At 41.4% G+C, this 16,549-nt stretch overlaps 1 protein-coding gene across 1 annotated transcript in view; it reads right to left on the reverse strand.

Moving 5' to 3' along the window:
• Positions 1-16,268, reverse strand: part of DPY19L3 (dpy-19 like 3 (C. elegans)) — a 45,247-nt gene extending 28,979 nt beyond the window's left edge. The window contains exons 1-6 of the mRNA XM_015412660.1: positions 16,172-16,268; positions 14,203-14,327; positions 7,085-7,175; positions 5,374-5,495; positions 2,916-3,061; positions 1,263-1,386 (exon numbers count right to left, since the gene is read on the reverse strand). Coding sequence (XP_015268146.1) covers positions 1,263-1,386; positions 2,916-3,061; positions 5,374-5,495; positions 7,085-7,175; positions 14,203-14,327; positions 16,172-16,268 — 705 coding nt within the window. The remainder of the gene's footprint in view (positions 1-1,262; positions 1,387-2,915; positions 3,062-5,373; positions 5,496-7,084; positions 7,176-14,202; positions 14,328-16,171) is intronic.
• Positions 16,269-16,549: the final 281 nt, after the last annotated feature.

Genomic DNA, 16,549 nt, shown 5'->3' on the forward strand with positions numbered 1-16,549 from the left:
TACAATGGATTTAGAGGGGTATAACTGCTTAGGACTGCACTGTCAAGGTACCAGTCAATCATCATTCAATATCACTTCAGCATCTCCGCAGCAGTTAACTCTCTGACTCTGATTCAACGGAGCATGAAGAGAAGCCATTTCTTTAAAATGGAAATTCCTGATAGCTGTTAGGCAGGGAAGGGGGGGGGAGAGGGGGGGGGGGGGGGGGGGAAATAAAATCAAGCCTCTCCCCATTCCTTACCTGAGTAGCCACTCAGCAAGAGTGTGGGTCTTAGAAAGGGCTCTTTATGCACAATTTCCTGCTGGGTTGGATTTGGGAAATGTGCACTCAGCACCCATTTCAGCATACAATTCCCTGGCCATCCAAGAAGACATACATGGAAGCCTGTTTCCATACATGCATGGTATCAGTGCCCTGACCTAGATAGCCCAGGTTAGCCCAACCTTGTCAAGACTCTGGAAACTCCTCTGGTATGTCCCTGGGAGAGCATTACGCTCTACTGAGAGTAACCTGCTGGTGATCCCTGGCCCCAAAGACATCCGGCTATCCTCGGCCCTGGCTCCGGCCTGGTGGAACTCTTTGCACACTTCCATCAGGGCCCTGCGTGATTTAAAGCCATTCCACAGGGCCTGTAAGGCAGAGATGTTCCGCCAGGCTTTTGGTGGGAGGGCAGCAACGGTTCCCATCATCGCTGGCACCCTCCTCTTCTTTTTCCTTTTTCCATCTTGCCTGTTCCGGCCTCCTCCTTAACCTACCCATGAGATGAGAACAGTCCAGAGCAGGTTTTCAGATCAAATTATAAACGCCATCGGAAGACTGAGAAATTTGGGATAAAGTGATTATTGATTTTACACTGTACTTTTGTGTACTCAGGGATGGGGTGATTCAGAAATTTAAAAAATAAATAATAAATAAATAATAAGTAGGGTCAGCCCTGGTTAGTATTTGGATGGGAGACTGCCAAGGAAGTCCAGGTCAATACACAGAGGGCGGCAATGGCAAACCACCTTGGAACGTCTCTTGCTTTGAAAACCCTATGGGGTCGCCATAATGGCACTTCCCATCACCACCATAAGTTTCAAACTGTGGCCCTAAAGCAGTATGTTTAACTATGGGAGAACATAAAATAATTATTTTAATAGATCATGCATCCATTACCTCCTTTTTAATAACAGCTTTGCACAGACTATCTTTAACATATAAACATATCAGAATCAAACCATATCAGGAAAAAAAGTTCCTAGTTAAAACAAAAACTCACTTCATGAGCAGGCCGTAAATGAGGTCTGAAGAGGAATGAGATTGCTGCTACCTGAACAGCAAAGACTGGCAGTGCCCAGTTCTCTCTTAGTGGAATGGTGAATTCTACCCGGGTGGTATCTACTCTGCAGAAAACAGCAGCGAAAGGTTCATGTAAGTACCAAAGATGGAAAAACTCAAAACTGAAAAAGTACTTCAATTGTTAAGTACTTTCAAATAAAGGGGAAACATTTCAGATTAACTTGACCGATGCACCAAAGGTTTTTTTTTTTAAAAAAAAAAAAATCAGATTTTTAACTAGAGATAATTTATGTGAAAGGGAAATTAGTACAGAAGGCATGGCTATAGATTGTCTAAATTAAGAAAATGCTTGCGGTGGGTTTCAAACAGTGTTAAAGTCTTCCAACATCCCAAAAAGATTAAATTATTGGCCTGTGCAATTTAGTCTGGCCCCCAAATATGTGATTGAACTGAGTCTTCCCTAAAATATAATCCTGTAGTGAAATACTTGTAGCGGTTGTTTTAATTAATTGATTAAAAGCTAGTAACTGGTAGTTTATTGACTGTGTCATGTGTATATTCTACATGCCGCCTAAAACGCTAATGGCATTAAATAAATGTTTAGCAGCAGTAACATTCCTGTAATTGGCTGACAGCTCTTACTGTCAACATTTCTGCGGGGAGGAAAATGGTCTCCCTTTGGGATAATCTTAACTCTGAGGGCCTCAAGCTAGATCAGGCTTTTCCAAACAAGTGAGCTTTCAGAGTTTTACTCAAAGTTGTGGGGATAGGAAAATCTCTGCGAGGCACGCCCAGAGAGGCTTCTGTTCTCACAGGGAGATTGGCAACGGGAGACTGGCAAGCAGGGCACAATCTTTGCTGAGTCTGTATGAGCCTATTATATTATTAAGAGCACAATGAATTACTGAGAGCACAAGATCTGCAACATTTAAGCAAGATAACTTGAGCTATGAGAAAAGAACATTCTGTGAAATACACTGTGCTTTTTAGCTTACAAAGTCTTTTGCTCTGTTGTAACGAATTTCACTGAGCCTGCTTGAGTCTAATAAAATGCTGCAGTGAAACTGTCAGAAAACAGTTTTGGTACAGAGAGAGACAGAGACAGAGCCTGATCAGCTTCAAGAAATCTCTGTGTGTTGTGTCGTTATTGAACCCTCACAAAGTCTACACAAAGTATCTCAGTTTGTTCTAATAATTGGTGCTGCCCCCCCACTAAGTTTCCACCGCACATACACATATTCTATGTAAGAGCAAACTATGAAGCTGCCTTGTCTTAAGTCAGACAATTGGTCTGTCAAGGGTAGTATTATCTACTCTGACTGTTAGTGGCCCTACAGGCTCTAAGGTCTCTCACATCATCTGATCCTATTTTTAACTGGAGATGCCAGGGATCGAGCCATGTAAAGCAGATGCTCTGCCACTAAGCCATAGCCCCTCCAAGGAACCCCTTCCACTCTGGGGCTGACTGAATTAGATGTACATACAGAGAGAAAAATCTCAGGAATGGGACAGTCTTAAAGCAAATATACCTGTGTGCTTTCTAACCTACCTCTAGAAGATTTAAAACCTTACTTCCTACAACACAGGAATAAAGAACACAGCACTTTTTGAAAAATTACAAAATTAACCTCACCTGTTTGTAACATACCAGAAGGCAGCTAACACACCCGAAAGCCAAGTTCCACTGAGAAGCCAGCTGGTTACGTAGAGAGCAGCAACATAAACTGCCTGAAGGCCAAATAACGTGTAGATGTAAAAATAAATAGGCTCTAAAAATTTCTGTAAAGCAAGGATATATTGAGAAAGTTAAATATGCATCGTTTGCTTTTGCATGAAATCATCTGCTCGTAACAGGGGTCTGTGCCCTACGGCTCTAGAGCCCAGTGTGGCTCAGTAAGGAACCAAACAAGGCTCTTAAAAAACGAGAAATGAAATCTTTAACTTACGGTATATTGGAGGAGCAGGTGGGATGTTAGAATAACCACTACGTGAAGCAGGCAAAGATTTTTAGGGGATAAAAGGGCTTCTCAAAGGAAGCAAGATGATGGAGCTGAACTGTAATCCAGGTGCGACCCAGGTACAGATTTATGCCACACGTTATAACAACTATATGGTTACTACTTATCGTGAGACCTCTTGTGGGTCACTTCCTAATAAAAGACTTGTAAAAACTAATGTTTGCGATAAAGAAACTTTAATCAACATGTGAATGATCAATCATGTTACACTGTATATTGTCTGTTATGCAAATGGGCGGTCTTCTCCTATTGGCTCTTTGTTGATTTCTTGCTCTGAATTTGGACATCATTTGGTTCTTTGGTTGTAAAAGAACCAAATCTATGGTTCGTAAGAATACTTTTTGGTCAATATTCATAATTACACATGTGAGACAAGTAAACTTATTGCTAGTAAAATGGGCGGGGGGGGAGAAGAATTCCACCTAGACTTGCCACTGGGGGGGGGGACCCAGCAATTGTTTTCTTACAAAAGGATGGGAAGTACAGGGGAAGAGAAAAATAACTTCCTACTTAAACTCCTAGGTTTGAGCTGCTGGTAATGGCAAAAGGCATACTAGCTTTGTACCTGCTTCACCTAATGGGAAAGCACCAGCTCCTACAACTGCCATCTCCGTAACTCCCTTAGCAAAGTTGTCTTCTGCTCTTGTGGAGGCCCTTGCTTGAGGTGAGGGTTGTGTGTGTGTGGAGCTGGTGGCTAGATCAGTTCTGTGTTGTAGCCGGCCTTACATTCTAAGGCACAGCATAAACTTAGACACAGGACCTTAGTCCTTCTAGAGCGAAAATTCAAAAATAGTGGCTATCTACAGGCTGTAGACCCTGATGTTGGGAAAGATTGAAGGTCGAAGAAGACGGGGACGGCAAAGGATGAGATGGTTAGACAGTGTCATAGATGCAACGAACATGAAATTGAGCAAACTTCAGAGGACGGCGGAAGACCAGAGGGCCTGGCGTGATCTGGTCCATGGGGTCGCGAAGAGTCGGACTCGACTGTGCGACTGAACAACAACAGGCTGTTTCATTCAATTTAGGATGTGATACCCAAACTGCTTACTTCCTACTTTTAGACATAAGGGGTGCAGTTTTAAAATAGGAGTGTAAGTACTTTGACATATTTCGACCTTGCCTGTCTACCTTGCTAGGATATTCAAGACGGCTGAAATTAAAAAAATAACTTAAACAGCGCATCACACAAATATAATGAAAATACAATATAAACCTAAGGAGCCAGAGCAGGAGAACAATGGCTGGCAGTCTGATTCATCAACTTTTCATGTGAACACGAATACAGTCCAATAAACTTGAGTATGAATATTTTCCATGTTGCCTTTGTTAGCCACTCGAAAAATATGGATTGTAAAGAATTAGAAAGAGAACTAGTTTACGACAAAAAAAAATCCTTAAGGGTCTTTTAAAAATCACTGTGCTTTTGTCATTATATTGTCAGGGTCCTCCTGAATACCTGAGGGACCACCTTTCCCCATGTTTCCCAGAGAGCACTGCACTCGGGCGCATAATCGGTAGCCCCTTCCAGGCCCTAGGGATGTCAGACTAGCGGCAACCAGGGCCAGGGCCTTCTCGGTGGCAGCTCCATTCTGGTGGAACGAGCTCCCGGAAGAGATCAGGGCCCTGCAGGACCTCTTACAGTTTTGCAGGGCCTGCAAGACGGAGCTCTTCCACCGGGCGTTTGATTAAGGAGCCACACCATACACCGAGGAGTGTCCCTGTGCCCTGGTCTTGCCATCTTTGCTACCAGCCTGTGTCCTGGGTCCTACCATCAATGTCTTCAGCCTGTGCCCACTGCACAATAAATGAGAACTGAGCTGGTGTGAAAGTATCGTCATCCAACAGTTACCTAAGTTATGCCATAAAGAACTGTTGCTCTTCTTACTTGATATGTTCCAACGTTTTTATGTGTCTATGTTTTAAATTACTGTTATTTTAAGTCATTTATATGCTTATTATATGGTTTAATTGTATTCTAATTGTATTTTATGAATTGTTGTAAGCCGCCCTGAGCCTGCCTTGGCGGGGAGGGCGGGATATTAATTAATTAACATTTAATTGAATACCTACCTTAATATGAAAAGTCCTGTACAGAATACTGAGAAATACTTCCTGGTAAACATTCATTCTTTCAAGTATATTAATTGTCCTCATGGACTCAGTTTTATTGTCATATATCAAGCTATGTAAACCTGTATGGGAAGGAAGAAGCAAGATGCAGACAGGCCAACTTTTCAAAAAGGTTTTCAAGTAGTACTTAGTAGACATCTGCAAATCCAGCACTATCTGACACAAAACTGAAAGTGACATGATCACGTTGGAGCGATAGTCTAGGATTCACAAAAAAAAACCCTCTACGTTTGGTCTTGGTGAGTCCTAGAATATCATCCTGACGTGATGACGTTATCGCTGGGTTTGCACTGGTAATAATGTTACACACTAGCACAAGGCGGAAGAGACTGTCCCCGCTCCCCAAATTTTCCTGTATAGTTGGCAATGCTTCCTAGAACTCTCTGGACTTCTAAGAGGGCCTGCAGGTAACGTATATCTCCATAATACAAGTTAAAAATACTACAATGCTACTTTGTTAGTAAATCTTTCTAAAGTGAGTCTTTCTGAGCTCTTTTTGCATTGCCGGAAAAAGCTTCCCCTTTAATGAAAAAATGGAAAAATCAAGAGCGATCATCCTGTTCAAATGTGCAGCTAATTCATGTTACATTCATAGCCTGCCATGCTTCAGGGCTCAGAGTAAGTTCTGAAAATATTAACCTTTTTTCCCAGTAAAGATGCATATACAACTTGAGGCGCTCTTCAGAGAATAAACAAGTCTATATTACTAATTTTGGGACAAAATCTTGCTCTTCTGAAGAAGTGTACTTATACCGCGAATAAAACTTTGTTGGTCTTAAAGGTGCCCCTGGACTCGAACTGTGCTCTGCTGCTCTTCTAATGACATGTATGAATCTCTTTTGAATAGTCTTCTAAGCCAGTTTGGTGTAGCGATTAGAAGCGCGGGCTCTAATCTGGGAGAACCGGGTTTGCTTCCCCACTCCTCCACCTGCAGCTGCTGGTGTGACCTTGGGTCAGTTACAAGATCTTTCAGAGCTGTTCTCTCATGAGCAGTTCTCAAAAGAGCTCTCTCAGCCCCACCTACCTCACAGGGTGTCTGTTGTGGGGAGGGGAAGGGAAAGGAGATTGTAAGCCGCTCTGAGACTCCTTCGGGTAGTGAAAAGCAGGGTATAAATCCAATCTCTGCTTCTTTTTCTTGTTCTAATAAGCATTACTTTGCCATTGCACAAAGAGTGATTAGGGATCTTACAGTCAAATCATAAGCAGAGTTGCTCCCTTCTAAGCCCACTGAATTCAGTGGGCTTAGAAGGGGGTAACTCTGTTTAGGACTCCACTGTGAGATCCTTGAACAATGGAAAGTACAGTTTAAGACAGCTGCATGTTTCCACCACTTTTAAGAAGCAGGATAGTATCCTATACATCGAAAACATCCACAGATGTATCAGGCACTCGCATTCAGCAAAAATGGTTTTCTTTCCTGGGATTTATACTGTGAGTGTGTTGCCGATATGCCAATAAAGGTTCCGATTGATTGAGTGTGTTGCAAGACAAAACTCTATGTTAAACAGAAGATGGCAGCTGGTAATCCAGCACTACTTAACAGCAAGAATCCAGCCCTCTCTTTAAAAATGTAACAGCCATGCTTTTGAGAGCCAACTTGCTCTTCATGCAATTTAGGAAATAAAATATTTTCAAAACATTATTATGATACCTGTCTGAATGGATGGAGCCTGTAGCATTTGCTTGTAATAGGAGTAATACAGGCCACATTCTGTCCTGAAGGATATTTCCCGCTCTACCTCCTGTAAGGAAACACAGCAGTTAAGACACAAGAGGAAATTAATGCTCTGTCTTCATATTGCTTAAGCTGAATCTCTTGGTAAGGTCAGTATTCTTAAAATGGCAATGAGCACCGACCGATGCAACATGTTTAACAGATTGACTGTTCTCTGACCCTCATCCTGACAATTACCCTATGTAACAGTTCATTAACCAATGCAGAACTGAAGATGGGAGATCAATCAGTGACACAGCAGACATTTCAGCCCAGATTTCCAAGTACAAATCTATTAAACAACTTTCGATTTTGTACAAAAAAAGTATAGTGATATGGACACTCAAGAAGCTAGTCACTGGGTCACCTCACTGCATTTCATTTTGGATTCCCAATATGTCCAGCATGGTGACAGCCAGTGTGGTGTAGAGGTTAGAAAATGAAACTAGGATCTGGGAGACACAGGTTCAAATCCTCACTCTGCCATGGAAGCCTGCTGGGCAGTCTTGGGTCGGTGACTCTCTCAGACTAATCTACCTCACAGGGTTGTCGTGAAGATAAATGCAGGAAGAGGGGAGAATGATGCTTTGCACTGAATGATGCTGTTGTTTCAGTCTGGGACAGCTACGAAATACATGTGCATCTGCCTGTAGCCCTGTTCACATGTTATAGTGAACACACATGGATGTCCTGCATGTACCTGCATATACCTGTTTGTAAGAAAGAGCCAATGTGCATTCACGTTACAAATGAAACCAGGAACCAGTACCTGGATAAACATGGGGTTTAAATAATATGTTCTGCTGTGCATGCATTGTATGTAACACAAGAATTATTCAATACATGTATAAAGGAAAGTCCAAGTGTACAGTGTACTCTGTGTATGTGTGTTCCATGGAACTTATGAACAGCACTTGTGATTACAGCAGCATTCGACAAAGACCTGTTTTTGAGTGTGCCCGACTGCCCAATTTAAAACCGGTGATGTGGTTCATGTTAAAAATGAAGAAAGGCTGCCCACTTAAATGTAAAGAGACACACGAATCTGAATTAAAAAACAACAGCTCCATCCTTCATGTATTTCTTCAACACTTTTAAAAGTCATTTATACTAGCAACCATGGCTTAACATTACTATGCTATTTGCAGACCTCCCATTTTGGAACAGAGTGATTGCTTGAATAGATTTTTATATGTGGAGTTATCGAGTCAAATTCTCATTATATAAACCAAAATTAAGCAAAGCAACGAGGAAAGAGAGAATGGCAGATGGTTTATACCAAAATCCTCCTAAATGTTATGTTCCAAGCATGCTAAATGACTGAAGTGCCAACAGAAGCAGAATAAACTACCAGAAATACCAAAAGCTGCATTCTAAGTTCAATTAGTTTATGACAGTCTAATTTTGATGGCTGTTTTTATGTCAGTTGTACAACCACTAAAAACACGTGTACATGAAGGAGGAATCATTTTCGTGTATTAAAAATCTGGAAAGACAGAAACATTTTGGAATTTAATTTTTGGGAGGGCTGGGCATGGAGGGGAACCAAATTAGCAAAAAATGCCTTGAACGTGATTAATTCGTAAGTCTGGCACCAGCTGCATCCAACCAAACGCCATACTTTATGAGCTAAGCACCACGGTTTTACATCTGTTTCATACTAAGATAACATCTGCTTTCCTCATTCACAAAACATTTCCAGTACTAAAGCAATTCACAGTTTTCCTAGTGTCTCGTATCAATAAAGTGGACTTAGAAGGGGGTAACTCTGTTGAGGGCTGTACTTTAATGCTGCTGTCTGAGTTGTAATTGTTTTATTGCTGGGCTTTTACTTGTTATTGATTAGACAAGACGAAATCAAATGGGCTTAAATTGCAGGAAGGGTAACATTCAGTTGGATATTAGGGTGGAAACTGCTAATGGTAAGAGAAGTTCAATAGCGGAACCAGTTACAGTATTTGGGAGTGAGGTAGAGGGTGTGTTTTCCCTCACCGGAGGTCTTCAGACAGAGGCTGGGCACCCATCTGTTGGAGAAGCCTCAGTTTTGGATTTCCAGCATTAAGAAGGGTTGAACCAAATGCTCTCTAAGACTCTTTCCACCTCTGTGTTGCGACCTTCCTTGGGAACAAAGAAAGCAGGCCATACATATTTTTAAATAAATAAATGTGTGATCTGTTTCTTCCATGTCATTTTATGCACATGCCAGAATTAGGGATGGGCACGAACCGGCTCACAAGCCAGGTTTGGACCCCCCAAAAAACTTTTATGGGATTTTTGTCTGGTTCGGTTCGGCTGTTCCGGCCATTTAAACCTAACAGCTGAGCAGTGCAGGTCTGCAGCTGACCTGCAAGTCCGCCTCCTTCGAAGTGGAGGGGAAGCAAAACAGACTGTGGAAAGGGGGAACTGAACTGGCTGGTTCGGGGCATTTTGGTTTGGGATTTGGTTGGGGGGCCACCCCAAAGCAGAATTTTTAGGTTTGTGCCCATCCCTAGCCAGAATCCATACTTACAGAATAAGGCTGTGTTGTAATGTGAATGGTTCAGGACTGTGGTATATATACTATCTTGCTGTCACTGCATTGTTTCCTGCTTGGAGGTGAAAAGTGCCATCAAGTCACAGCCCACTAATAGTGACCCCATAGAGTTTTCAAGGCAACAGACAAACAGAGGAGGTTTGCCTAGTGACCCCATAGTGCAGCAACCCTGGACTTCCTTGGTGGTCTCCCACTCAAGTACAAACCAGAGCTGACTCTGCTAAACTTCCGCAATCTGACAAGATCAGGTAAGCCTGGGTCATCCAAATCAGGGCTTAAGTGATACCGTTTTTTGCACTGTTTACAATATCAAGTCTAATACCTACGCTTGTTTCAGATTTCTATAATCCTAGTTTTATAACACTGCTCATTAGCTCTCTCATTTTACACAGTGTAATCTGCCTTCTGCCTCAGAAAGAAAGGCAAACTATAGATAATTCAAGAGTTTAACTTACACTATGTAATTCGCCTTGAATCTCAGCAAGAAAGGCAGACTATAAATCACCAAATAACAACAACAACAACAGCAACACACCAGTTAGAGATATGAAGGTGTGGGAATCTCAGGGCAATATCTTCTTTGTGCTCTACCTCTGCTCTTGCCTGCATTTGAAATGTTGGGGTGCAATGTTCCCTCTAAGCTGTGGAGCCTTGTGAGCAAAAATTCTACTCTGTGAGCTCCTGGCATTAAAGTTGTGAGCGAGTGATTTGGCTACTGCATAAATTAGTTTGCTCTGGAGCCCTCCTTCCTGAGCAAAGACAAAAATCTGTGAGCTGGAGGCTAAAAAACTGTGAGCTAGCTCACACTAACTCAGCTTAGAGGGAACAGTGTTGGGGTGTGTGTGTGTGGAAATTTTGGAAAACAACTGAAACATTGTCTTATGAAGCATTTTCTCTTTCAGAATTATGCATGAATTATTTTAAACACTATTATAAAACAAGACCGTATAGTCAAAAATTCATGCTTCTGTAAATCGATCCAAGATGGCATAGCATTGCTACTGTGTTTGACTGGATTACCAAGCAAGCAACATTTGTAGGACAAGACATGTAAAAATACTCTTCAAACTAGCCTCTGCCTTAGATTCCTTCAATCTCTGCATCCTGAAAGAAACTGGCTTGAAAGAAAATGATGCACCGACACAATCAAGGTGCAAATGGTCACACACCTATATTTTCACAAAACTCATGGGCCTGATTTTGAGACTACATACTGGCTTATTGTCCGGCCCTGCTGGTGGACCTCTTGTTGACACCTGAGTTTTGGCCACTACGTGATAGAATGTTGGACTAGAGGGGTCACTGGCCTGATCCAGCTTCACTTCTCTTATGTTCTTAGGTCTGTTTCCCTCTTGTACCTGACCATCATTTTCAACAGGCTACTGCAGGCAATTACAAAAATCCTTTTGTCATGCACTCTGCCCACCTCTAAAACAAGACTGTCAGACCAGCACAAAACACAGAGAAAAAGGAAGATGTACCAACGTATTTTTGAAAAATGTTAAGCAGAACTATATAAAATAACCTGTCACAACTAATCTTCCACTTGTGCTCAACATGAATGTCAACATCTATAAAGAGTTCTGCCTTTTCAGATGAAGTTCAGGACACTTCTGTGGAGCTCAAGAGCCTTGTGTGAACGGCTGAAAGCGTCACAACCCAGTGTTCGAGACACTTCAGGCAAGGCAGTGGCTTCTGAATGGCTACATCCTGTTCCGCTACAAAATACCATTTTAGTACAGCATTTGGTACAAACAGGGCACAGTCATTTGCATCTGCCCAGCACATTTCAGTGAAGACAACATTTTGACTTTTTAATATTATGCTTATTAAATAAAAGCCAAAAAAGAAGCACCAGAAGAGAAATAAAGGAAAACTGCCTTTGAAAGTGTAATCCAGTTAATTAAACAGCAAATCATCTCAAGCATCAATGTGAAAGCTCAACAGAAATATCTACATTTAAATGTTCCAGGTTGCAAATGCATGCCTTCGGCAAACACGTCTAAAACGCAAAGAAGGATTTGGCCAGTTAATGTCACAGTCATGTATCCTGATAAGGGCCAAGCTGGCTAAGGGACCTATGACTGGATCGCTCTATTTTTATCTTAACAAAAACAAAAGCAACCATGAGGAAGGGTGAGATACAGTTTAGGGCTGCAGCACTAACAGAGAGGAATTAAACCTGTACTTGTGCCACTTTTTGCTCAGTGAAAATTATGAAACTGCTGTTTGTCGTGAGGGGGGTGGGGAGGCAAACCTATGGGTACTATAAGGGCCCCAGTATGCTGTTCCCTGCAGGGCAAGCAGAGCTTTAGCGGGACTCTTTGTAGTGGGGAAAAAGCATAGAGTGAAAGGGTTAAAGTAACCAAATCAACAGCCCATATTGCCACTTTTAACTATTTTTAAATACTGGAGATCCAACATCTCTGAACAGATCTCCCAGCATGTCAGCTAATCTGATTCTTAGTGCCCGCTACGCTGTGAAGGACAAAACAAGCAACAGATTTCTTTATACACTTATCCGGATCTGGGAAACTGGGGTTCAGTGCCCAGTTGAAAATAACTACAAGAGATGGTGTAACGCCCGGCCCTTGATAGGCCAGGCAAGCCCGATTTCATCAGATTTCGGAAGCTAAGATGGGTACTTGGATGGGAGATCTCCTTGAAATACCAGAGGCAGGAAGACAGAGGCAGGCTTTACTCAGCCACCTCTCTGAATATCCTCCAGGCCTCCACTAGGGGTCAGTCACCGGAGGTTGCCATGACTTCCAGGTGCACACACACTCACCTGCACATATTAAAAAGAGAGAGAGATGGTGTAGGATGCTGGATAAGAGAACTACAAATCACTCCTCATGTTCAATTCTCATCTCTTCATGGCACAGGTCACTAGGATGTCTTAGACTGTATCTGTAATACAGAGATTACTGACTTAACTGACCTAACTTTTGGGGTTCTTGTAAGAAATGCAGCAACAGAATGTACTTCACTGCCTGTTTCCTATCCAAGGTCTTAGAAGTAACAGATCTAAATGTCTTACAACAATGTTGTCTCCTCCCACGAGCCTGGAGTGAATACCCATTGATATCTATTGCAGAAAGCAGAACAAGTAAAAGGTGCATTCTTAATAAGCTGTCTACATCATTAGCTTTTCATCTGCTAGAAAGAATCTGTGTTCCAATCAGTGAGTTATTGACCCAATTTTTTCCCCTTTTCTCTTGGAAAATTTTCTATCACCATCCAGCCCTGATTTATTTTACAAGAGCTGGCAATAAATTGCAATTGAATTTGCCCTAATAGAGAGCTAAAGTCAAAACAGATACTATTAACATGACAACATGAGATGAAAATGCTTTAATGTTCCACATAAATGAATTCTACTGTTGCGGGATGCAGTTCCAACCCACTGAAATTGAGAGACAGTCGCTTAGGAACTTCAAGGCTGGACATACAATAAAGGCTTTCACAAAATGAGCAAGGTCCACACCCTATGTTAACCAGTTGCACCACAGTAACATGTGGCAGAGAGCCACGGCCAATATTAGCTTCCTGGCACATGTACCTTTTAGACACACAGAGCCAGTTTCCTGATACACAAGGTATTTTGTGTGTACTAGTAAGAAATGCTTAAAGTGGCCCTTATCCGAAAACCTCCTTATTAACTAGCAGAGAACTGCTTAAGTAGACCCTTGCATACACTGGTTTTTCAACTAGTATATGTCAAAACCAATTATACTTCACTATATTATATAAAATTATACACCAAATGTGGCTGTTAAGTCAACGTTTTAAGCATCTCCTTATACCTAAATTCTCCCTAGTTGCTAAAATGACTAAGCTCAAGCTATCGTACTTTGGTCATATTCAGTGTTCCCTCTAAGCTGAGTTAGTGTGAGCTAGCTCACAGTTTTTTAGCCTCCGGCTCACACATTTTTGTCTGAGCTCAGGAAGGATGGCTCCAGAGAAAACTAAGTTATGCAGTAGCCAAATCACTTGCTCACAACTTTAAAGCCAGTAGCTCACAAAGTAAAAGTTTTGCTCACAAGAGTCCACAGCTTAGAGGGAGCATTGGTCATATTGTGAGGAGACAACAGTCATTGGAAAAGACAACAAGGTGAGGAAAAGTTGAAGGCAGCAGGAAAAGAGGAAGACCCAACATGGCTCAACCAAGGAAGCCGTGGCCTTTGGTTTGCAAGACCTGAGCAAGGCTGTTAACGTTAGGACTTTTTGGAGGTCATTAATTCATAAGGTCACCCTTAAGTCAGAAGAGACTCCAGGGCACATGACACACATCTTACACCACTAACGTAAGTGCTCAAGAGAATATCTGCTACGAGCAGCATTTGATTTTGTAAAAAATATAACGATCAACAATGCAGAAAAGGCAACACTACAGTAAACTCGGAAAAAGCTTTGCAAAGGAAATGTGTTTGTGAAGCCATGTATAAACCAGACACACCATCATCCATATTGTGAGAAATGCCTTAGGAAAGCAACGATGCCATTAAAGTAATTCATTTACCTTGATGTTGGAAAACCATAGATCATTTTCATGAAGAGTAGCGACATAAACTGAAGTGAGAATTCCTAGGGAAATGCCAACAAAGCCACCGGTGACAAGTGAAACTTTCTTCCACACTTTTCCACCTGCCAAAGATATTGGCAGATATTTATCATTTGCAATCATTTATGCCAGCAACATGTTTGAAAAGATATGGTTCCCCACCCCCAAGATGTGGGCTACTGTTCATACATAAACAGCTTTTAAAACTGACTGATGAAAATGATTGTGTATTAGATTATTCTGACACTGTAAAAAAAATTAAACAGAAATTGACCTAGCCAGTTCCTAAAGTGATACTCTTTAGCACCTTTCCAGAAAGGGGGGGAGTGATCACGCATGACGGGGGAGTCGGATCACCAAGCCAATCTCCATTCCAGCCTCCACCCATTCACTGGAATGCCTGTACAGAGCCCGCATGTGCACAACCATGAAGGGCTCTCTCCATGCGATCAGGAGACCTGACCAAGAAGGGTACCCAATCGGACAGAGAGAGCAGATGCAGGCATGCATTCTAACAAGCACACAGAGGAGAGCATGACACGGCCACTGTCCCCTCCCCCACTCCATTATCGTCTCCTAGGATGCTTGAAAGGAGTTTTTGTGTGGTGTTAATTTGAGGGAGCACAAAAATCAACCAGGGACAGATCCAACTTTCTCTCCCTTAAGCTTGCTATGTCTTCTGCACAGAATAGTTAACTGGACACATGCTGCCTTATATCGAATCAGACCACTGATCCATCAAGGTTGTTATTGTCTACTCAGACTGGCAGCAGCTCTCCAAGGTCTCAGGTAAAGGTTTTTCACATCACCTACTACCTGCTCCTTTTAATGAGAGATGCCGAGGACTGAACCTGGGACTTTCTGTGTGCCACGCGGGTGCTCTATTGCTGAGCCACAGGGGGGCCCCCCCATTGGCTTTGTCATTGTCCCTTCCTGGTTAGAAGAGACCAATAGAATTTAGTAAAAGGCCTGATAACTTGACCAATGATAACTATGACTTCAGATTTTCAAAACATTTGGAGTTTTAAAAAAATCTGAAATCTGAATCATTGCTAATAAATTAAAAATCATTAATACATTAGACTTTAATTAATACATTAATTAATACATCTATACATACATTAAGCACATCAAAATCTTGTTTAGTCTTAAAAGGTCTGGAATCTGGGTACCTGAATTGGGCCTTCTTCATTTCTTATACAGTGTTCAGAATAGAAAAAAGTCCAGTAGCACCTTTAAGACTAACAAACTTTAGCATAGCATAAGCTTTCAAGAAACACAGATCTCTTTGTCAGAGAACTATGTTTCTTGAAAGTTTATGCTACAATAAAGTTTGTTAGTTTTAAAGGTGCCACTGGGCTTTTTACCATTTTGCAGCAACAGACTAACAAAGCTAACTCCTCTGGATCGATACAGTGTTCAGACACGGTATAAAGAATGAGGTACATTACACAATAAGTTACATTAAACATTAAGGTAAATTACAAGTACATTAAATAATATGGATCAGGCCTAAGCAAAGCATTCTGAAATAATGATGTTTTGCTCCAAGTTACAGATAAGCACCGGCTAACATCAAAATAGCAAAAAGAGTAAACAATGATTCCGAGATACGATGCAATCTGGTTGATTACATTTAGACACTCTCCACATAACTGTACTTCTATCAAATTACTTGCTTTTCTCCTATTTCCACTTGATCATGTTACTGAAACAAGGGTCAATTTCCATTGGCCCTGACAGATGGGGAGGGCAGGACCAAACCCGGGCAGAAAGTTATATAGATCTGACATAAATTGTGAGATTTACCCGGGTGTTTTCTGATTTCTTATACTACTCTTAAAAATGAATTGCAATTTTAGTTGAAGACAAGTGAACAAACAGCATTATAAAGATTTCTTTAAAACACACAAACAAAATGACTTACCAGGCAGAACTTTCCCATCAAGCTTCCAGTGCTTCCCATGTGGCTCTTCTGGAACTTCTGAGGCTTTTATTCCCTTTCTGTGTCTAACAGTTGTCATGATGTCAGTAACTCTCATGCATTACACATTAAGCTGGTTCCTAAATACATACACAAAATAATAGGTAAGCCTAATAAACTTTCATTTAACAGTGTATCACTACTACTGCCTTTTAAAAGCATGTGAAAGGACATAAGAAACCATACTTCATGGAAACAGAAACTAATGACTAAAATACCAGATTTTTTTTAAAAAAAACTGTTTACTTTCTGCAAAACATATGAATGGAAACAATCTTATGCTTGCAATCGTTTTCACAAATAAATTAGCAAAACAGAGAC

This window comes from Gekko japonicus, unplaced genomic scaffold, assembly GCF_001447785.1.
Source record: "Gekko japonicus isolate JY-2015 unplaced genomic scaffold, Gekko_japonicus_V1.1 scaffold287, whole genome shotgun sequence".
Taxonomy (NCBI): domain Eukaryota; kingdom Metazoa; phylum Chordata; class Lepidosauria; order Squamata; family Gekkonidae; genus Gekko; species Gekko japonicus.